Source organism: Melanerpes formicivorus, unplaced genomic scaffold, assembly GCF_026170545.1.
Source record: "Melanerpes formicivorus ecotype bairdi unplaced genomic scaffold, bMelFor1.0.p_v2 SCAF_34, whole genome shotgun sequence".
In the NCBI taxonomy this organism is placed as follows: Eukaryota; Metazoa; Chordata; class Aves; order Piciformes; family Picidae; genus Melanerpes; species Melanerpes formicivorus.
In genome coordinates, this window is record NW_027142386.1 from 8,413,985 (window position 1) to 8,433,065 (window position 19,081).

The 19,081-nt window shown below is 57.4% G+C and overlaps 1 protein-coding gene across 1 annotated transcript in view; it reads left to right on the forward strand.

Annotated features, from left to right (window-relative positions):
- The window catches only part of DOCK5 (dedicator of cytokinesis 5), a 50,029-nt gene extending 34,289 nt beyond the window's left edge, over positions 1–15,740 (forward strand). Inside the window, exons 34-52 of the mRNA XM_068156795.1 lie at positions 80–165; positions 668–824; positions 1,869–1,909; positions 2,011–2,101; positions 2,923–3,042; positions 3,175–3,264; positions 3,979–4,083; positions 4,502–4,643; positions 6,240–6,321; positions 6,515–6,599; positions 7,004–7,090; positions 7,440–7,616; positions 9,616–9,699; positions 9,912–10,049; positions 10,136–10,302; positions 10,864–11,041; positions 11,888–12,026; positions 12,726–12,841; positions 13,226–15,740. Coding sequence (XP_068012896.1) covers positions 80–165; positions 668–824; positions 1,869–1,909; positions 2,011–2,101; positions 2,923–3,042; positions 3,175–3,264; positions 3,979–4,083; positions 4,502–4,643; positions 6,240–6,321; positions 6,515–6,599; positions 7,004–7,090; positions 7,440–7,616; positions 9,616–9,699; positions 9,912–10,049; positions 10,136–10,302; positions 10,864–11,041; positions 11,888–12,026; positions 12,726–12,841; positions 13,226–13,327 — 2,187 coding nt within the window. The 3' untranslated portion in view covers positions 13,328–15,740. The remainder of the gene's footprint in view (positions 1–79; positions 166–667; positions 825–1,868; positions 1,910–2,010; positions 2,102–2,922; positions 3,043–3,174; positions 3,265–3,978; positions 4,084–4,501; positions 4,644–6,239; positions 6,322–6,514; positions 6,600–7,003; positions 7,091–7,439; positions 7,617–9,615; positions 9,700–9,911; positions 10,050–10,135; positions 10,303–10,863; positions 11,042–11,887; positions 12,027–12,725; positions 12,842–13,225) is intronic.
- Positions 15,741–19,081: the final 3,341 nt, after the last annotated feature.

Consider the following 19,081-nt stretch of genomic DNA (forward strand, 5'->3'; position numbering starts at 1 on the left):
GCAGCCAGCAGCACTGCTGATGCTCAGACCACACTGCTGGGGAGTGCTGTCTGTCTGATTGGGGGTTTTGCCTTTTCAGTTTGAAAATGAACTGATAACCAGGCTGGACCAGGAAGTGGAGGGTGGCCGAGGGGATGAGCAGTACAAGATCTTGCTGGAGAAACTGTAAGTGCTGCAGAGACCCTGGGACCCTTCTGCAGCTCCCTGGCCTGTGTCTCTAGGCAAGCAAACCCTAGGGCATTACCCCAGTGGCCAGGGAGCAGAGCACCTGGCAGTGACACCAGTGCCATACTGATACTCTGAGATACTCTGAGTCTGGTTGCTCTGAATGATGCCACTGGAGCAGCTGGCACAATTGCCCTAAACTTGGAGATGAAAGCCAAGAGGCAGGTGCCAGACTGGCAAGGAAGGGGCTTGTGAAGAGCCTGGGGACAGCAGGCTCAGGGTCAATGCAAAATCAGAGCCTTCTTCCAGCACCAAGAGTAGAAGAGCCCAGGATTTGGATCAGCAAGGCAGGCTTTGGCCTGCCCTGCTTGGGTGTCTGGGGGCTGTGGGGGGCTGCTTGGCACTGCCAGGGACCCCGAGCAGGGAGTGCATCTGGCTGTGAGCTGAGGGCCCTGGGTGGCCCCCACTGGAGCTCAGCTGCAGTGCACCTCCCCTCCCACAGCCTCCTGGAGCACTGTCGGAAGCACAAGTACCTGGCTGCCCCTGGGGAGGTGTTTGCCCTGCTGGTCAGCAGCCTGCTGGAGCACCTGCTGGACTACAGGACCAGCATGCAGGAGGAGAGCAGGGAGAACCGCATGAGCTGCACAGTCAACCTGCTGGTGGGCGCCGGGGCTGGGGGCTGCCCTGTGCCAGGGCTGGGGGCTGGGGGCTGCCCTGCACCGGGGCTGGGGGCTGCCCGGGGCTGGGGGCTGCCCTGCACCGGGGCTGGGGGCTGCCCTGTGCCAGGGCTGGGGGCTGGGGGCTGCCCTGCACCGGGGCTGGGGGCTGCCCGGGGCTGGGGGCTGCCCTGCACCAGGGCTGGGGGCTGCCCGGGGCTGGGGGCTGCCCTGCGCTGGGGCTGGGGGCTGCCCGGGGCTGGGGGCTGCCCTGCACCGGGGCTGGGGGCTGCCCTGTGCCGGGGCTGGGGGCTGCCCTGTGCCGGGGCTGCGGGCTGCCCTGTGCCGGGGCTGGGGGCTGCCCTGCGCCGGGGCTGGGGGCTGCCCAGGGCTGGGGCTGGGGGCTGCCCTGCACCGGGGCTGGGGGCTGCCCTGCGCTGGGGCTGGGGGCTGCCCTGTGCCGGGGCTGGGGGCTGCCCTGTGCCGGGGCTGGGGGCTGCCCTGCGCCGGGGCTGGGGGCTGCCCTGCGCCGGGGCTGGGGGCTGCCCGGGGCTGGGGGCTGCCCTGTGCCGGGGCTGGGGGCTGCCCTGCGCCGGGGCTGGGGGCTGCCCAGGGCTGGGGCTGGGGGCTGCCCTGCACCGGGGCTGGGGGCTGCCCTGTGCTGGGGCTGGGGGCTGCCCTGCACCGGGGCTGGGGGCTGCGTGGGGCTGGGGCTGGGGCTGGGGGCTGCCCGGGGCTGGGACCAGTGGGGGCTGCCCGGGGCTGGGGGCTGGCCAGGGCTGGGGCTGGGGGCTGCCCTGCGCTGGGGCTGGGGGCTGCCCTGCACCGGGGCTGGGGGCTGCCCAGGGCTGGGGCTGGGGGCTGGCCGGGGCTGGGGGCTGCCCTGCGCCGGGGCTGGGGGCTGGCCGTGGCTGGGGCTCTCGGGCACGGGCTGGGGGCTGTCTGTGCCTGCACAGAGTGCCTCCGGAGGGCTGCTGCTCGGTGGCTGGCTGGAGGGGCGGTGCCAGCCAGGGTGCTTCTCCTCAGACTTTGGCTCTCTCTTGGCAGCATTTTTACAAGGAGAAGAAGCGAGAGGACATCTACATCAGGTAGGGAGCTCCCCACCAGCGTGCAGAACCTTTCTCCCTGCTGCAGTGCTGCACACAGGGCCCCGGGCAGGCGGCACCCAGGTGACAGCTGCTGTGCCTAGGTACCTCTACAAGCTGCGGGACCTGCACACTGACTGTGAGAACTACACCGAGGCAGCTCACACCCTGCTGCTGCACGCAGAGCTGCTGCAGGTACTGCTCCACAGCCACTGCTGGCTTCCTCCCTCGGGGGGTGGGGGTTCAGTGAGAGGCAAACAGCTCAGAGGAAGCAATTCCCTTCTTTATTCTCTTTTCTCTGATGTGCCTGGGTGTTACCCAGGCTCTGGTGGCCACCGAGGAGCCTCACAAGTTTGCAGAGCAGCTCAGTGGATGAAAGCAAGGAGTTTGCTACCTGCTCCGGGTGGAACAGAGCTGTAGTGAGCTGGGAGAAAATGCCCATGGCCAGAGTCATAAGGCAGAGCTTGTCCAGCTCTGGGGGAGCCGTCTGAGACACCCTGGCCTAAGCCACTGCCCTTTAGATTGAGCAGCCTGTGGGCTCAGGTGGTGCCCCTGTGGGAGCCCCTGAGCCGGAGGCACCCAGCTGTGCAGGGGCAGCCAGCCCTCTACCCACGCTGCGAGGCTCTTCTAATTGGGTGACAGGTTGGACTTGAGGACCTTTGAGGTCTCTTCCAGCCTTTTTATTCTATGATTCTATGTGACTGGAAAAGGTGCAAGTTCAGATGAATTCCTGAACTGACTCTGAAGGAACTTTGCATGGAACGGAAGCTTCCTGGCCGTGTGTGCAGGGGCAGAGGAGGATCAGATGCTCCCAGCAGCCAGCTGGAGGGGTTGCAGTTGTTCCTGGCTGGCTGCTGGTGCCCCAGCCGTGCTGTGAGGTGCAGTGCCTGTGCATGCCTGTGCTCTGGGCCACTGCACAGCTGCCTTGCCCTGGCTGCACCCCTGCAGCCCGTGAGGGTCTGCTCACCTGCAGGTGCTCCAGTTGCATCAGCTTTGCCTTTTCTCCTTCTCTCCAGTGGTCTGAGACGCCCTGTGTGCCCCACCTGCTGCAGAGGGACAGCTACTATGTGTACTCACAGCAGGAGCTCAAGGAGAAGCTCTACCAGGAGATCATCTCCTTCTTTGACAGGGGCAAGGTGAGTGTCCTGCCTGAGGGGAATCGGCTGAGCTTGCTGCTCCCCTCCCTCTGCCATCAGCTGCTCCTGACTGACTCTTTCCTTGTGCTTGTGCTCTTCTTCCCCACCTGCCTCCCTTCACCCTGCCTGGAGATGTGGGAAAAAGCCATTCAGCTGAGCAAGGAGCTGGCTGCCATGTATGAAAACAAGGCCTTTGATTATGAGGGACTTGGTCATCTCCTGGTAAGATTTCCTCTCCGTTTTCAGCAGGCTGCTGGCTGCCTAAGGTGATGCTGAGCCGGAAAAGCCCCAAACACAGTTCTGTGAAGTAGTTCCCATGGCTTTTGTAAAGCTCAGCTCTAGGATAGTTCACATTCTCTTACCAAGTGTGGGTTTGCCCCTGTAAGCAGCACCACCACCTCATGTGCAGATGTTTGGCATTCCTGATGTTAATCAAGGAAGGTAACCTTTGCATGGTGCATTTTCAGGCTCCGTAAATCTCCTCCCCTGGCTGTTCCTGTGCTGACACCACTGTCTGAGCACCGAGCTGCAGGAGCAGCTGGGCTCTGAGTGCAGTGCTTCAAGATGGAACCAGATGGGTTTTATGTTCTTCATGTGAGAGTCATCTGCTCAGCTCTGCTGCTGCCAGTTCTCTGACATTTGTCCCCCTTTGTCCCTGCTCCCTTCCAGAGCACACTGATGTGGGGCTTGTGCTGCAGCAGTGCAGCGCTTTGAGGACCCTCCTGGAGCACGAGGCATTGTCCTCACAGCTGCCAGCCAGGACATGAAGTTGGCTCTGGCCCAGACAAACCAAATATTGAACCAAGTCAATGGATTTGAGATCCTGTATCAAAACAAATGTGCAAAGCCTTCTGTGGGGGAGAGCTGAGAGATCAGGAGGGGTCAGTGGGAGCGTGGGCACTGGGCACTGACTGCTGCTGACCTTTTGCCTTTCAGAAGAAACGAGCTGCTTTCTATGAGAACATCATGAAGGCCATGAGGCCCCAGCCAGAGTACTTTGCTGTTGGGTACTACGGGCAGGGCTTCCCCTCCTTCCTCCGGGTAAGAGCTGTGCAGCACTCAGCTGCTGTCTGTGCCTGGGGTCCTCAGCCAGCTCCCACCGGGCGCAGGCTGGCGAGGAGCCCGCAGCCCCCTGCCTTGAAGAGCACTTTGGCCACACCAGATCAGAGCTGTGGCTGAGGCTCCACGAGCTGCATGTGTGATTCTTGGAGTGCTGGAAAGCAAGGCCAGGGTCAAGAGCACTGTGTGTGGGGCAGGGAATTTTGAAGCTAATGAGGTTGCCATCGCAGGGTCTTGACCTGAGAGCTGCTGTGTTCAGCCAGCCTGGTTCCTCTCTTCCACCTTCTGACTGCCCAGCAGGGAGACAAATCCTTCCTGCCAGCCAGGCTGTGCATGGTAGGAAAGTTCCTTCTCACTGCTCTGTTCAGTGTTAATTCCCTTTTGCTTCTGCTACCCACAGAATAAAATCTTCATCTACCGTGGCAAAGAGTACGAGCGAAGGGAGGACTTCAACCTGAGGCTGCTGACTCAGTTTCCCAGCGCTGAGAAGATGACCAGCACTGCTCCTCCAGGAGAGGAGATCAAGTCCTCCCCTAAACAGTGTATCTTTTGGTTCTGGTGTGCCTTGGCACCTTCAGGATCTGCCTCTTCCCCGGAGTAGCAGGGCTGGTAAACAGTAAAAAACAAGGAACTTACAGCTCCTGGGGGGCTTTGAAGTCAGGCAAGGGGCACGGGAATGAGGCTGTCCAGAGCTGCAGTGGTGAGCCCAAACCTGCTGAGAGAGAGGGCTTTGTGTTGGCAGAGTTAAGGGAGCTGAGGCTGGGGTGAAAGCCTAACACTGCAGGTCAGTGTTTCTTGTGCTGCCTTCTCAAGCAGGTGGTGCTGGCTGCTGCACTTTGGTGTTTGGAGGGGCAAGAGGTAAAATGCAGCCAAGGGGGGTACAGGGAGTGGCAGCTCTCCCCTGGCTGCAGTTTCCTGGCACTTCTGAGGTCACTGCCCTCTGATTTCTCCCTAGGAGTCACTTTTGGAGGAGTGTGGAGTGATGATGTTGCTGGAGGTTGCTGGCTGAGAAGCCTTTCCCTTGCCTGCTTGTGCTGGGGGCACTCCCAGCTGTGTGCCACTGCACACCACGAGGCTTGAGGTCCTCTGGACTCTGGGCATGGTCAGCAGCCTGGCCAAGATGTTTCAGATTCTTGTTTGTGACTTCCAGTCAGCAGCAGGCGTGCTGCTGGAAGATGCAGATGAGTACAAGCCATGTTCCTGGGCTCCCAGCCTGTGTTTCAGAGGCCAGGCTGGAGCCTGATGGTCCATCCTGGCTTCCAAAGCCTGTGCACAAAGGCACAGCCCAAGCAGTGCTACCAGATGCTGCTCCTGCAAGGAGCCTGCCAAGCACTGAAGCCACACAGGAAATTAAAATTCATTCAAGACCAAACTTGGTATCAAAAAATGCCTCTTCTATTGCTGCTTTGTTTCAGCTACTTCCTTTGCATCTGTTTGTGTTTCTTCTGATGTTTTTGGCCCAAGATGAACCTGAACTGCAAAATTTGGAGTCAGATCTGAACTCTTCCAAAAGTTTGGGGGTGTTGGTTCCGGGTCTCTGGCCTCATTCTAAAGGGGAGCAGCTGCATAGCTTGGATTTGGTACAGGTGGTTCTTGGATCCCTGCAAACACCTTCAGAAGAGCTGTGCCCAGGTCACTGTTGTGCTAGGCAGGGGAGGTGGGGCTCCAGTTTGTCTCTGATTTCTGCCTTTTTAACCTCCTTTGTCTCAGGATCCTTTTTGCTTTTGCTCAGAAGCTGTTCCTTGCCTTTCCCTGCTGATGTGCCTTCTTCCTCTGGTTGTGCCATAAGAGTGAGCTGGAGGTACCCAGTGAGCTGGGCACAGTCCCAGGGCATGAAGGCTGCACCAGGCTGGTGTTCCACCAGTGCTGAGCTAGAAGCAGTGGCACACAGCTTCCCAAGCACTCAGCAGGGAGCTGCAGTGGATGGAAGTCCTGTGGAGCCCTTTGGGCTGCTGAGCCAGGCAGCAGCTCAGTGCCTGTGAGTGCTGGGGAGCCAGCCAGCAGCCCCTGCAGCCATGGCAAGAGCAGGGAGATGCTGAGCAGTCTTTGACACTCAGGGAGCGCAGGAAGGGTATTGCTCTCTCTCCTCTTTCCCCCGAAGGATTCACAGTTTCTCATCCTTAACTGCAGCTGCCCAGATGTGCAATGCTTCATTGTGAAGCCTGTGATGAACCTGCCACCTAATTACAAAGACAAACCTGTTCCTGAGCAGATCCTGAAGTAATTTCTCTGCCTTTCCCTCAGCGTCTCCTCTGTACTTCTCTCAGCCGGCCTGGGCACGGGCTGGGGGCACCTTGGTGTCTGCTTTTGCAGTCCAGTTCAGACCTTGTAGTTCCTGGGAGCAAGCAGCAGAGCACTGCTGCAGGGAGGGTGAGAGGTGGCAGCACTCACCACTGCCTCTGCTTCCTCCTAGCTACTACAGAGCCAATGAGGTGCAGCAGTTCACCTACTCCCGACCCCTCCGCAAGGGAGAGAAGGATCCCGACAACGAGTTTGCTGTGAGTCCTCTGCTCTTGGTGCCAGCCCTCTGGGGCTCTGTGCTATCAGGGGGGGTCCTGTGGGCTGGTTTGTGTTTGGTGGCATTTTGAACACCACTGTCACGATGTCCTTTCCCTCCCCTGTGGCACACAAGGAGCTGTGCTTCACCTTGCAGTCTTTGCTCAAAGCCAGTGACAGGACTGAGGGCTCTGTAGCTGCAGCACTTGATCCAGGGTCCACGAGTGGTGTGGTGTCCAAGCACAGCTCCCTGCAGTGTCCAGCTGCGTGTCTGGCAGGCTGTGGGCAGCCATCCTCCAGAGGCCAGACTCTGACCATGAAGGATCAGCTCAGCTGCTGAGATGTGCAGTGCCGTGGCATCTTCCCTTGCTCCTGTGCTCATGTGGATTTGTTCCTTCTGCCCCAGAACATGTGGATAGAAAGGACAACCTACACCACAGCCTACTCCTTTCCAGGCATCCTCAAGTGGTTTGAAGTCAAGCAGATCACAACAGTGAGTTCTGGCGGGGCTGCACCTCGCTCCCTCCTGTGCCGCACTGCTGCACTCAGGGCTGCCTGGGGATGTGGCACAGCAGGACCCCCCTAGCAGAGGTGCATCTCCTCGGGGTGCTTGTCCTTGGATGCCATCTGCAGACAGCTCTACCCAGGGCAGCAAAGCTCTGCCTGGGCTGCCTGGAGAGCGCTCACCCCTGCAGCCTGCTCCGAGCCCTGAGCTGCCGTTCCCTCAGGCTGAGGCCTGAGAGCAGCGCAGCGCAAAGTCCTCTGCTGGGAGCCGCTGGCTGCCCCTGGCACAGCAGGGCTGGCTCAGCCCTGAAGGCCGTTTGCGCTGTCCTGTCTGGCAGGAGGAGCTGAGCCCCCTGCAGAACGCCATCGAGACGATGGAGCTGACCAACGAGAGGATCAGCAACATGGTGCAGCAGCAGGGCTGGGACCGCAGCCTGCCTGTGCACCCTCTCTCCATGCTGCTGAGCGGCATCGTCGACCCTGCCGTCATGGGTGGCTACAGCAACTACGAGAAGGTCTCTGGGGGGCACAGCAGCTGGGAGAGGGGCTCGGGGGGGGCACAGCAGCTAGGAGAGGGGCTCGGGGGGGGCACAGCAGCTAGGAGAGGGGCTCGGGGGGGGCACAGCACCTAGGAGAGGGGCTCGGGGGGGGCACAGCACCTAGGAGAGGGGCTCTGGGGGCAGGCAGCAGCTATGGAAAGGTCTGGTGCATTTATCTGTAGCTCAGCCTGGTGGCCTCTGCAGTGCTCAAGCCCTGAAGCCTAGGGGGCTCCAGCTCAGCTTCAGCCTGTGCTCAGTGTGTGTCCTGTAGCTGTGTCTGTGTGTCCAGAGCCAGAGAGAGAGATTTCCAGCAGAGCCCAGGTGGGAACCCCACACCTGCAGCATGCAGCTGTAGTGCTGTGCACTGTGAGCTCCCTGGGCTCATCCCCAGGGGGAACAATAACCTGGCCCTGGCCCTGCCTTGTGGAGGTGCTTGGGCAGCGCAGGTAGGGCAGAGCTGATGTTCCTCCACTGGGTTTGTGTCACAGGCTGAGGCAGAGGAGGATTTCTCCTTCCAGCAGAGAATGTCTGTGGAGTCCTGCAGCAAAAGGAATGTTCAGGGAAAGAGCCCCAGTTCCCCTCCAGCCTCAGTCAGTTGGCTTCAGCTGAGCAGGGAATGTTCTCCCTTGTTCTGGCTGTGACTCACTGTGCTGCCTGTCCCCAGTATCTGATGCTGGTGTTCCCAGCACAAGAGCCTGCTCACTTCCATCAGCTGCAAGGATGGTGTTAAAAGCATTTAATTCTTCTCAGATGTGTTCCAGGCACATGGAATGAAGTGCAAAAGCTAAATGGCAGAGGGTCTGATTTATCTGGGATCCAACTCTGCTGCTTCCAGAGGAGCTGCACACTCTGCCAGGCTGAGCTTGGCCCTAGAGCCTCCCATTTCATGAATTAAGGTTGACATCAAGTTTAGAATTACAAAAGTGGGAAATCAGTTGAAAGTGGGAACCAGAAAATCTCTGCAGCCACATCTGGAAGTACTCAGTTCTGGGTCACATTTTCCTGTTTCAGCTGAAGAGCAGCAGAGGACATTTGGCTGTTGTGGGCGGCTGAAATGTTGAGTTTTAATTGCTCCACTGCAGCCAAAAGGCAGAGTCTGCAGTTTTGAGATGTGCTTTCTTGCAAGAATTAAACACTTTCAAGCAAATCACCCCCCTGGGAGCTGCTGGGCAGCCCTCTCCCAGGCTGACCTCCTCTTGACACCAGAACCCTGCCACTGGGCCTGCAAAGCCTGGGACACACAGGTCCTGCTGACGGAAGGCAGGACAAGGAATGCAGGCAGAGGCTGAAGGAGATCAGAGACACCTTTCTGAAAGCAGATGAAAAACTGGGGAGGATTTTATCTAGGAAAAAAGAATTCTTCTGAGCAGGAATTGTGATGCAGGGCAGGGGCTGCAGCACAGGGTGGGAAGGGGCACCCCTGTAAGGCTGCAGCCCAGGCAGTGTATTTGTGCTCAGCTCTGAACCAGCACCAGATCCTGGTGAGGAGCTTTGGGAGTCAAACCTCAGAGGACAGAGCCTGAGGAGATGACAGGCAGGAGGTGTCCTGCTCTGCAGCTGAGCTTCTTTGGGTGTCTGTTCTGAGGTCACTGAGTTCTTTTTGATCTGAGAGTCAAGGGATTGGAGGTGCTGCTGGCATCTGAGCAAGGAGTGCTGCAAGCTTGGTCATGCAGATCAGCAGTGGTTGTGAGAGGGGAGTTGGAGCTGAAGAAAGCCCTCCCCATGAGTCCCTGTTTGGGCTGAGCTCTGCTTTACTGAAGAAATAATTTGGGGTTATTTTTCTAACAAAAGAAACTCCAAAGTCTGCTTTGTGCCCAGTTCCCAACAACCAACCACAGATCTTTGTCCCTCAGCCCTGTGTCAGGGAGGCAGTGAAACCTGGGTTTAATCTGAGGAGTAAAGGCAATGAATGGCTTTAGAGCTCGGAGCCGGCCGTGGGAGCCGGGCAGTGCCTGATTCACCTCTCTGCTCTCAGGCCTTTTTCACAGAGAAGTATATTCAGGAACATCCTGAAGATCAAGATAAAATTGAGCTGCTGAAGCACCTGATTGCTCTGCAGGTATGGTCCTGGGAAGGGGGTGGGAGCACTGTGTGTTGAGTGCAGGTGGAACCTGAGTGGGAAGAAGGAGCTGTAGGAAGTGATGGAGAGGTGTTCCTGTTCCTTGAGCACATGGAGCTCCTGCAGTGTCCTGAGCCAGGGCCTGAGCTGCCACCTGGTGCCCTGGAGCAGCAGAGCTGATTTTTGTGGCTTAGCTTTGTTCCTCCTTCCAGATGCCGCTGCTGGCAGAAGGGATCAGGGTGCACGGCGAGAAGCTGACGGAGCAGCTGAAGCCCCTGCACGACAGACTGGCAGCCTGCTTCCAGGAGCTGAGGAGGAAGGTGGAGAGGCAGTACGGGGTGATAACTCTGGTGAGCCAGCCTGGCTGAGCCAGGCACACAGCTGTGCCCTCCCTGCCGTGCCCCTGCTGCCTGGCTCACCCAGGTGTCTGCCGCAGCCTCCCTCGCTGAGCGAGCGCAAGCCCAGCCGCTCAGGCTCCGTGGTGCTGCCTTACATCCTCTCCTCCACGCTGCGCCGGCTCTCCGTCACCTCCCTGGCCTCCTCCGTGCTCTCCACGTCTTCTGCCTCGTCTGACAGCACTTCCTCCAGGCCAGGCTCTGACAGGTCAGTGCTCAGCCTCTGCATGTGCCAGGCAGCAGGGCCCTGCCTGGACTCACTGCTGCGGTGCAGACTTCCTCCTTGCAGACGTGAGGCGCATCCTACACGCAGCCAGGGACGCTCCTGGGAACTGGACCCCTGTCTGCCTCTGACCCCCATTGTCTGCAGGGTGCAGCAGGGGGTGTCAGCTGCACACCAGTCCTGTTTCCCAGGAATGCTGAAAGCAGAGGTGTGAGATCCCATAGGGCTGGGCAGTCTGCTGTGCTCTGCACAGGGCCACACTCTGGTGCTGCACAGCTCCTCGTGGCGCTGCTCTGGATGTGGAGCTTGCAGCTGTGCTAGCCAGGGAGTGGAGGTGCTGGCTCACAGTCACACAGCAGGCTGAGGCATGAGGTGCAGGCCTGAGGACTCTGTGCTGTACACAGACAGAGCTCCATGGTCACACCTCAGGCTTTTGCAACCAGCTCTTAGGCAAGCCGCAGGGTCACAGTGTGTTGACACCTGGAGCTTTAAATGGCCAATGGGCTCATGCCTCATGGCTTCTCCCTCCTTGGGTGTGGGCCACAGCTCTATTCTGGAGCCTCTCTTGGAGAGGAGAACATCAACAACTTCCAGAGCTGAGGAGCTGCCCATGAAGGATGATGCTGACAGCAGGATCTGCAAGCTGAAGCGGAAGGAGTGGAGTCTCAGCAAGTCTCAGGTCATTGTGGAGAAGGAGCCAGAAGTGGAACTGACCTCCAAAATGGTAAAAAGATGTCCTAATAATAACAGAGTCATAAAGTCCAGGGCAGGAAATGTCAGTTGCTTGCCTGGGTTTCTGCCATGCCTCTTGCTGGAAACTTCATTACATGGTGGGAGCGGTTCAGGTCCCAACAGCTTTGCTCATCCCAGCCACTCCTCCCTCGTAGCTGGAACACAGCTGGGCTGCAGCATGAGGCACTGATGTTCCATCCAGGGGGGAGTGGGAGGGCTGAGTGGGAGGGGAGGGAGGGCTCCCTGATGTGCTCAGCACCACCTAGAATGGTTCTGGGCTTTGGAGCAGGCAGACACTGCTAGTCCAAAATCCAGCTGTCAAGCCAGATGTTTAGCTGCTGTCGCTCAGCATCACTGCACAGATCAGATGTAGTGCAAGGTGAAGGTCAGTCTGGTGGACTGGGAGCTGGAAGGAGGTGGTCTGGTAGCCAGGTGACCAGCTCAGGCCTTTGGGAAGCTGTTTCGTGCAGGCTCTGCTCTGCAGCAGACCTCTGGGGGCAGGAGCTCACTGCTGGGGCAAATTAACTGCAAAGACTGCATGAGAGAGACTGGGAGTGCTGTGATGGAGAGTGTGCTGGGGGCCCTAGGCAGTGAGACTGGCAGTGGGGCCCAGGATGATCATCTGGTCCCAAGTGCTCCATGTCACCCCAAGCAGGGAGCACAGGCAGTGTCCTGGGAGCAGTCTCGGTGCTCCCTGCTGGGACTCAGCCAGGCCAGGGCTGTGTTTCACCCCAGTGCAGCTTCCTGGAGCATGGTGATGCCTTTGTGACAGCTCTGATTGCCTGTGCAGCAGCCTTGCTGACTGCTGAAGCTTCTCTCTGCTCTTTGCTTCAACCAGGGCATGTCTGGGAAAGCACAGAGGCCAAAGAGTCTTCAGCTAGGAGACAACAGACTGACTCTGCTCCAGGGTTCCTCACTCCAGCAGCCAAGCACTCGCAGCCCACCACCCATCACTCCCAAAACCCCAAGAACCCAAAGTAAGTTCCACTGTGGAGCAGTTGCCACGTCCTTCAGCAGCACCTCCAGGAGCAGGAATTAGCACAGATTTGCTGAGGCAGCCCCACTGGGGAGGGAGAGGAGGAGGAGGGAGGAGCTGCTCTTCAAGTAGTTCCCAGAAAGTGGCTCTTCATCTTCGTGGAGGTGTTTGTTAGGTACCAGCATCTGGCAGGGTTATCAAAGCCCTGCTGTCATGCTTGAAGCTTCATCTCACTTGTCAGAATTGGTCTCTCAGATGAATTCCAGGGCACAATTTTTATCCCCAGTTTCTTTCTTCTCCTGTGTGGACCTGTGGGGAGATGCACTGAACCCCACCATGGACATCACATTTCATCAGTGTGGATGCTCCTAAAGGCATCCAGCCAGGTGGTTCAGCACACACCTGAGGAGTATCTGCTGGGAGTTCCTGGGCTGGGACTGCAGCAGTGCAGCATGGTGCTCCTCAGCAGCTCTGTGGCCCGGGACAAGCCCTGGAGGCTTTGTCACTTAATGAACAAGAGCTCCCCTCATGTGGCAAGGAGCTCCAGGCAAAGCTGCTCTGCAGCTTGGAAACTCAGCTGAGAGCTGCTGGCAGATGGGAAGCACAAGAGGGTGACTGAATCTGCCTGCAAACTCTGCCTGCTCAGTCCCTTTTCCATCCCTTATCTGCCTGCTCTGATGCCTTCTCTTGGTGCTTCCAGGCTTCCCCTCGCTGCAGGCTGATGGGCTGGCGACTGCTGCCTTACCGAGCAGCCCACCTCCCCCTCCCCCCAAAAGCAAGCCCTACGAGAACAGCAACCCCAGGAGCTCTGCAGAGGTGAGGAGGGGAGAGCTGCTGTGGGGCTTTGGAAAAGGAGACACCTAGGGAGTTTCCCCAGCTGCTTCTAGGGTGGTGCTGCTGGAAACACATCTGGGCATCTCACTGCTTCCACTGCCTGAGCCCAGAGCCAGGCTGCAGAAGCAGCTGAAGAGATCTGCAGCTAAAGCTGGAAACCAAAAACTTTCTGCTTCTCTTAGTTGCTGCAGACCTGTCCTTGTTTGCTCCTCTCATCCACTGCATGTGGCACTGAGGGGCCAAAGATCTGGGCCTGAAAGAGGCATCAAGTCCTGCAGAACCCTTTGGGTTTGCTTGGGCCAGCAGGATGCCTTAACTTGCTGCTGATGGTTTCCTTCTCTGTCTGTTTTTGGTTTACCTTCTCAGATTGCTCCACCACTGCCCAGCAGACATGAAGCCAAACCTCCCCCCCCACCCCCCAAAGCCAGAAAATCCAGCGTGGTGTCTGCAGAGCAGGGTCTGCAGTGAGGATCTTCCCTGCCTGCTCCAGCAGAACAGCCTGGAGTGAAGGCGCTGCTTGCTCTCCACGGACCTGCTGGGGCTGGGGCCCTCCCCTGCCAGCCCCTCCACAGCCCTGGGACTTTGCTGTGGGGAACACCAAGAGGAGCTCTTGTGGCTGCATTCCCTGCCCCCTGGATTGCCTTTCCAGTGCTGAGACCCCAGCCACAGAGGCTGCCCTGCTGCCGTTGCTCTGTCCTGAGGTTTTCTCACTGCTGCAATTCCAGCAGTTCATTCCCAGTCTGAACCTGGCACAGTGGTGACTGGCACCAAAGTTTGACACAAGGGAAGCCACTCCAGTGGGAGAGGTGTCTTGCAGGGTTTTCACACCAGCTGACTGCAGCTTTGCAGCCCTCCTGAGTCTCCCTCCCCCTGTGCCTGCAGCACAGCAGATCGCAGCCATTCTGAAGCCATGGAGCTCCTGAGGTGCCAGGTGCTGGGCTGTGATCTGCAGTCTCCCAAGGTCCTTGAGTGCAGGCAGAGACCTGAGCATTGTCAGCAGGAGTCTTTGCCCTGCAGCCCTCAGCTGCTTCAGGTGAAGTGCAACCATTCTGCCTTCCCCTCTGCTGCATGGTGGTTGCTGCTCCCAGGGGAGAGTTCAGGCTCCCCAGGCCTTTGTCAGAACCTCACTGCTGAGCCTGGGTGAGCACTGCTCATTACAGAGCAGTTGGTGTTCCCCCCTGAACTGGGACCTGCTTGCTTTGTGCTTGCTCCAGGCCTGGTGCAGTGCTCCAGGCCTGGTGCAGTGCTCCAGCTTTGTGCTCCCTAGAGGCTGTCAGAAGTTGCCTCTGCACCCCTGCTCTGCTCTCTTGTCCTGCACAGGGTTCATCACCTTACTGAACCCCTGAGCTTCTCTGGGCCTACTGAGAGCTATCCTCAGCAAAGTCTTTTCCAGGCAAACCCCCAGGCAGTGCAGTTCTGGGAGCTCTTGTTTGGGCTGCAGCAGCTCTGCTCTTCTCCTCACCCATTCCTTTGGCTTCAGTGTGGCTCCAGCTAGAGCAGCCTGCAGGAGCTGCCCTTGCTCTGTGCCTGGCTCTGCAGAGCAGATTGCTCTCAGCACAGAGCTGCCCTGGATGCACAGCACAGGCTGGAGACCCTCTGGAAGCTGCAGTGCAGTCACATCAGATCCATCCACAGTGCTGTGCTGTGGCACACCAGCCACTGGTGCTGGCTGGTGCCTCCTCAGGGGAGAGCTTTGAAGCCTTTCTGGACACATTGCCCATGGCTCACCTCTCTCTCTGGTGCAGCCTGTCAGCTGCAGGTTGTGTGTTTGGACACAGACACTGCTTGACTTGAACACCACAGGGTTTTCTTGTCTCATTTTCTGTCCACCTCTTCTCTGCCTTCTGCTGCACATGAACTGAAGGAACCTCTGCAGCTCTTCACTTGGCAACTTTCTGACTGCAGGCAGCACAGCAGGATGTGGTCTGGATCTCAGCACCTCTTGGTCACTTGTGCCATGCCCATCCTGCATCTGCCTTTACCTCACTCTTGACTTCATTTCCTTCTCAGGCAGCTTTGTTTGAGCTCCTTTGGTAACCACTCAGCAGGAGCAAAGGAGCCTTTGCTGCAGTCCCAGATGATGCTGTTTGGAGCAGACAAACCTTTGGGTATTTTGGGTCCCTGCTTTAGTTTCTTTAACTCATTTCTGTACCTTGTACCTCCACCAAGGATTTTCTTTGGTCCCCGCACAGGAACTCCATGGGGTCTGCCCTGGGGAGGGGCTCAGCTGCCCCTGTAGCTGTGCTTCAGCCTGAGGAGACTTGGCTCTGGCTGCCTGTTTTGCAGACTGCTGTCATGAGCAGAGTGCTTGGCACATGCATGGTTAATTGTCCACTCCCTTCCTTGGGGGCTGGACCAGATGATCTTCAGAGGTCCCTTCCAACCCCTACAGTTCTGAGAGTCCTTCTCTGCCTTGGACCATGCAGCTGCCAGGGTTACACTTCAGCTGGTGGAGGACTCCTGTCCTCAGGAGGAATCTGTGCTGGAGCTTCTCATTCAATCCTGCCCTGCTCTATCGATTCCTTTAAGCACGTGGCAGCTCTGCCCCACAGCAGGGGGAGAGGGGAGCAGGCAGCTCTGCACTGCAGTGGGCTGTTGGCTCTTGGCTCAGGAGAGGACACTGAATCCAGTGGGAGCTGCTCTGTGATCTGCAGGGCTCGGAGAACCTGCAGCAGTGACCTCCACACTGTGCCCCCCAGATCTGCAGTGAGTTCAATGCCTCAGATCCTCACTCCTTATTTATTTTTATACTGTAAATGGAAATAATGTCCTTCAGAGGCCTGCAACCTGCTTGTGATTGGTGTTGATGGTGAGAGCCTTCCTGACCCATTGCTGCTCCCTCTTGCAGTTGGTTCAATTCATTAAAAACTTCTCTTTCTTACTTCTGCTGTTGGAGACCAAATTATTTAGTGGGCCAGGGTGAGCTTTTCCTAGGACTAGGAAAAGTAAACCAGAAAAGGGATTTCAGTGATTTGGGCAGGAGAGCAGCTTCCCCAAAGCACAGGATCCTGCTCCTGTCACTGCCAAAGCACCCTCAGGATGGGCACTGAGGAAGGTACCCAGAGGGGTACAGAGGAGCTGAGCAAAAGGTGAAAAGCTTCTCTTGGTGCTGCCTTGGGCTGACTGCTGGCACTGGAATCCCTGCAGAGACCTGGAGCCTGCTGCAGGCTTTTTGTGTTTCAGGCAGAGGTGAAGGCCTCAGCAGGCTGCAGCCCAGCCCCAGTGAGTGGCTTTAATTGCTGTGGTTTTTCATTGCTGGCATTGTGAAGGTTTAGTGACGGCACAACCCCTGGGACATGTTTGTCTTCCGTCCAGGAGGATGTGGATGTCACGGAATAGCTTTTTGTGAGTGGTTTGAGATCCTGGAGCTGATGGCTCAGTGCCAAACCTCTGCAGACTGCAAACACCACCTTGGCTTCCCCTATTTCTTTTAGCCCTCTGCAGCTGAATCAGGAACCAGAAGAGCTTTTAACCTGGCTCTGGGGGCAGTGCAGCAAGGGAGCCTTGGGAAGGGAGCCTGCACCTCCCTGGGCCAATGGCATCTCAGTCACTAACTCTGTAAAGCAAGTGCACAAATGGTCCTGTGTGCAGAATGTGTCCACTGGCAAAGTCTGTAAAGAGCTTTTCCCAAGAAATGATTGAAGCAGTGAAGCCCCAGAGCACAGGGGGCTGCTGCAGGGGGAGGGGGCTGTTCCTGTGTGATTGGGGCCAGTGAGGCCAGGCAGTGCCTCTGTCCCTGTGGGGCTGTCCCTCCCCAGGTGCCCGCTGCAGGACACAAGGCAGCCCCCATGCTGCTCTGGATGTGTTCTCTCTTACAGAGAGCTGGAGCCCTGCACACAGTCATCTCCTGGCACTCAAATGCAGCTTCAGAGTCTTTATTCACACAACACAAGGTAAGCAAAAGCCATTTGAAGGGGAATTGGTTTCAACACAGCTTTGAAATTGTATTCTGGGTCCCTTCTTCTGTTGGGCTTTGTGGGTTTAAATCTTCTTTGGCCTGGCTTCTCCTCCCATCAGCCTTTCCTGCAAACACACAGCATGGACTTGATTTAAAGAGGAAGAAGAACCTTGATGATGGAATTGTAAAGCCCAGGCAGATGCTGAACTATTCAGACTGTGGTCTCCATTGGAAGGATTAGAATGACCCAGAGCTGACCCAACATGTTCTCTCTGCCACCTGCCATGGGCTGCAGTACAATGTAACCAAGAATGGCTCTTTTCATCCCCAAGTGCATCACCAGCTTCCCATCTGTTACTGGCTGCACCACTGCAGCAGCTCTTGGAGGCCACCCCAGCAGCTGTTGACAGCAGCTCAGGGCAGGAGGCCTGAGCCTGCACAAAGCAGCAGCCTGTGGGGCGTCTCTGTGGGCTCTAGCAGCTGGCCCAGAGAGCAGAGCTGGGCTTGCAGGGGCAGTGCCAGGGGCACAGGTGCCCTGCTGGCCTTCTCTGGGTACCTGAGTGCCCTTCAAATGGAAACCACCTTCCTGTGCCCCAGCCTGCTGTATCCGGGCCCCCCCTTGGCTATTTAGTTCTGTCCTTGCCTCTGAGTTGAAGCCTGAGGTGCTTGGGGCGGCTGCCCTGTTATTTGTTACTTGTTGCCCTGCTGTGTCTTTGCAGGGTGAGGTTTGGGTTGTGCTCACTGCCAGCTTCTCCAGGGAATGATGAAGAGGATTCTGCTGTTGCTGAGCCTGAGCCCTCGCTCAGGCCTCAGTGTGAACTTGAAACTTTTGGTCTTGGCTCCAGAGCCAAAGCCCAGATTGAGTGTTCCAGCTTCCAGGACAGCTCAGAGGCACTGCAGAGCGTGGTGACCATCTGGCTTGCTCAAGGTGTTGCTGTGTTAATTAAAGAGCACAGTTTTGCTGGGGAGGGCTTCCTGTGGCAGGGAGTTTGGATGTGGAGCTGCTGCTGTCACTGCATTAGAGCATCTAATGGAAAATGCATTTCCCAGTTAGGGACTTGGGGAGCAGCAGCTTCCATATGGCCTGGCCCTTCAGCTGGCAAATCAGCCTTTGAAGCTAAGCAGCTGTGAGTGCTGCAGAGATTGGTATGGAGGCAGAATCTGTTTGACTTTTGTTTTTAATGTAGTGAGCAGTGACATTGCCACAGCAGGAGCCTGGGAGGAACATCAGAGGTCCTGGGGCTGCAGCTCTGAGGTGCTGCAGATAATGAGGGCAGAGGCACTGCTGCCACATGTGAACTAACTTGCATGCCTCTTCCCCCTCCATCTCTTTTCCCTTCCCTCCCTGTACTTGCCCAGCCTGGGCCAGTCCTCTCCTTCCCCAGAGTGACAAAAGGAAAACCATTTTCCTTACCATGGCTTCCTGCAGCTCCCTGGAGTGCTGGTGGGAGCCTGGGCAGCCCATCTCCTGCAGCTCCCCCAGGTTGTCCTTTCCATTTGCAACCTGCATGGGTAGCAGCACAGCCTTCAGGGGGGCAGCTCTCTGCTAGAGCAGCTCTGGCCTGCCAGGACCTACAGGGGCTGCTCAGGAAGCTGGGGACAGACTTTTGAGCAGGGCTCTTGCAATCTGGAACCTACCTCCTGAAATGATTCCATCAGGTTCTCAGTGCTCCTCTTCCCTCCTGGCTGCAGACCATAGGACCAGTGCTGAGCCAAGCAGATCCCCACAGCCAGGGCAAACAGGACAGCACTGACAGAGATCTTTGTGGACTTCTCCATCCTGTGAGAGAACAAAACATCCTTCTGGCTATTAACAACGTCCCAGCTCTGTTTTTATCTCAGAGAATGAAGAGGTTACATTTCTGGAGCCCCAGTTCTGCACCCCAGTGCCTCTGTCTGAGCCACAGCTGGACTGAGCCCCTCAAAGTCTGCATCAACTCATTAGAGAGAGATTTAACATCTGAACATTTTGGATGGGGATCTGAATTAGGACTTTTGAGCCCCCCACTCAATGTTTAGGCTGTCTGGACCTCAAACGTTTCATGCAAGTCCCTCTTGCTAGTTGAGAGATGTGCTCAGCTTAGCCACTCTCTGTTCTCAGGTCCCTGCCCCTTACAGAGCCTTTGCAGGCTCCTCACAGGCACCTGAGAGCACTCAGGCAGGGGAAAGGGAGCTGGCATCAGGACCTTACCTGCGCAGGGGAGAGGCTGCAGGGCAGCTCCAGCTCTTTCCTTTGACGCTGTGCTGCCAGCCTGCCTCTCCTCTCCCTTTTTATACACAGCCCCTCCACCACCCAACATTGCCCAGCAGGGGACTTCACCTAC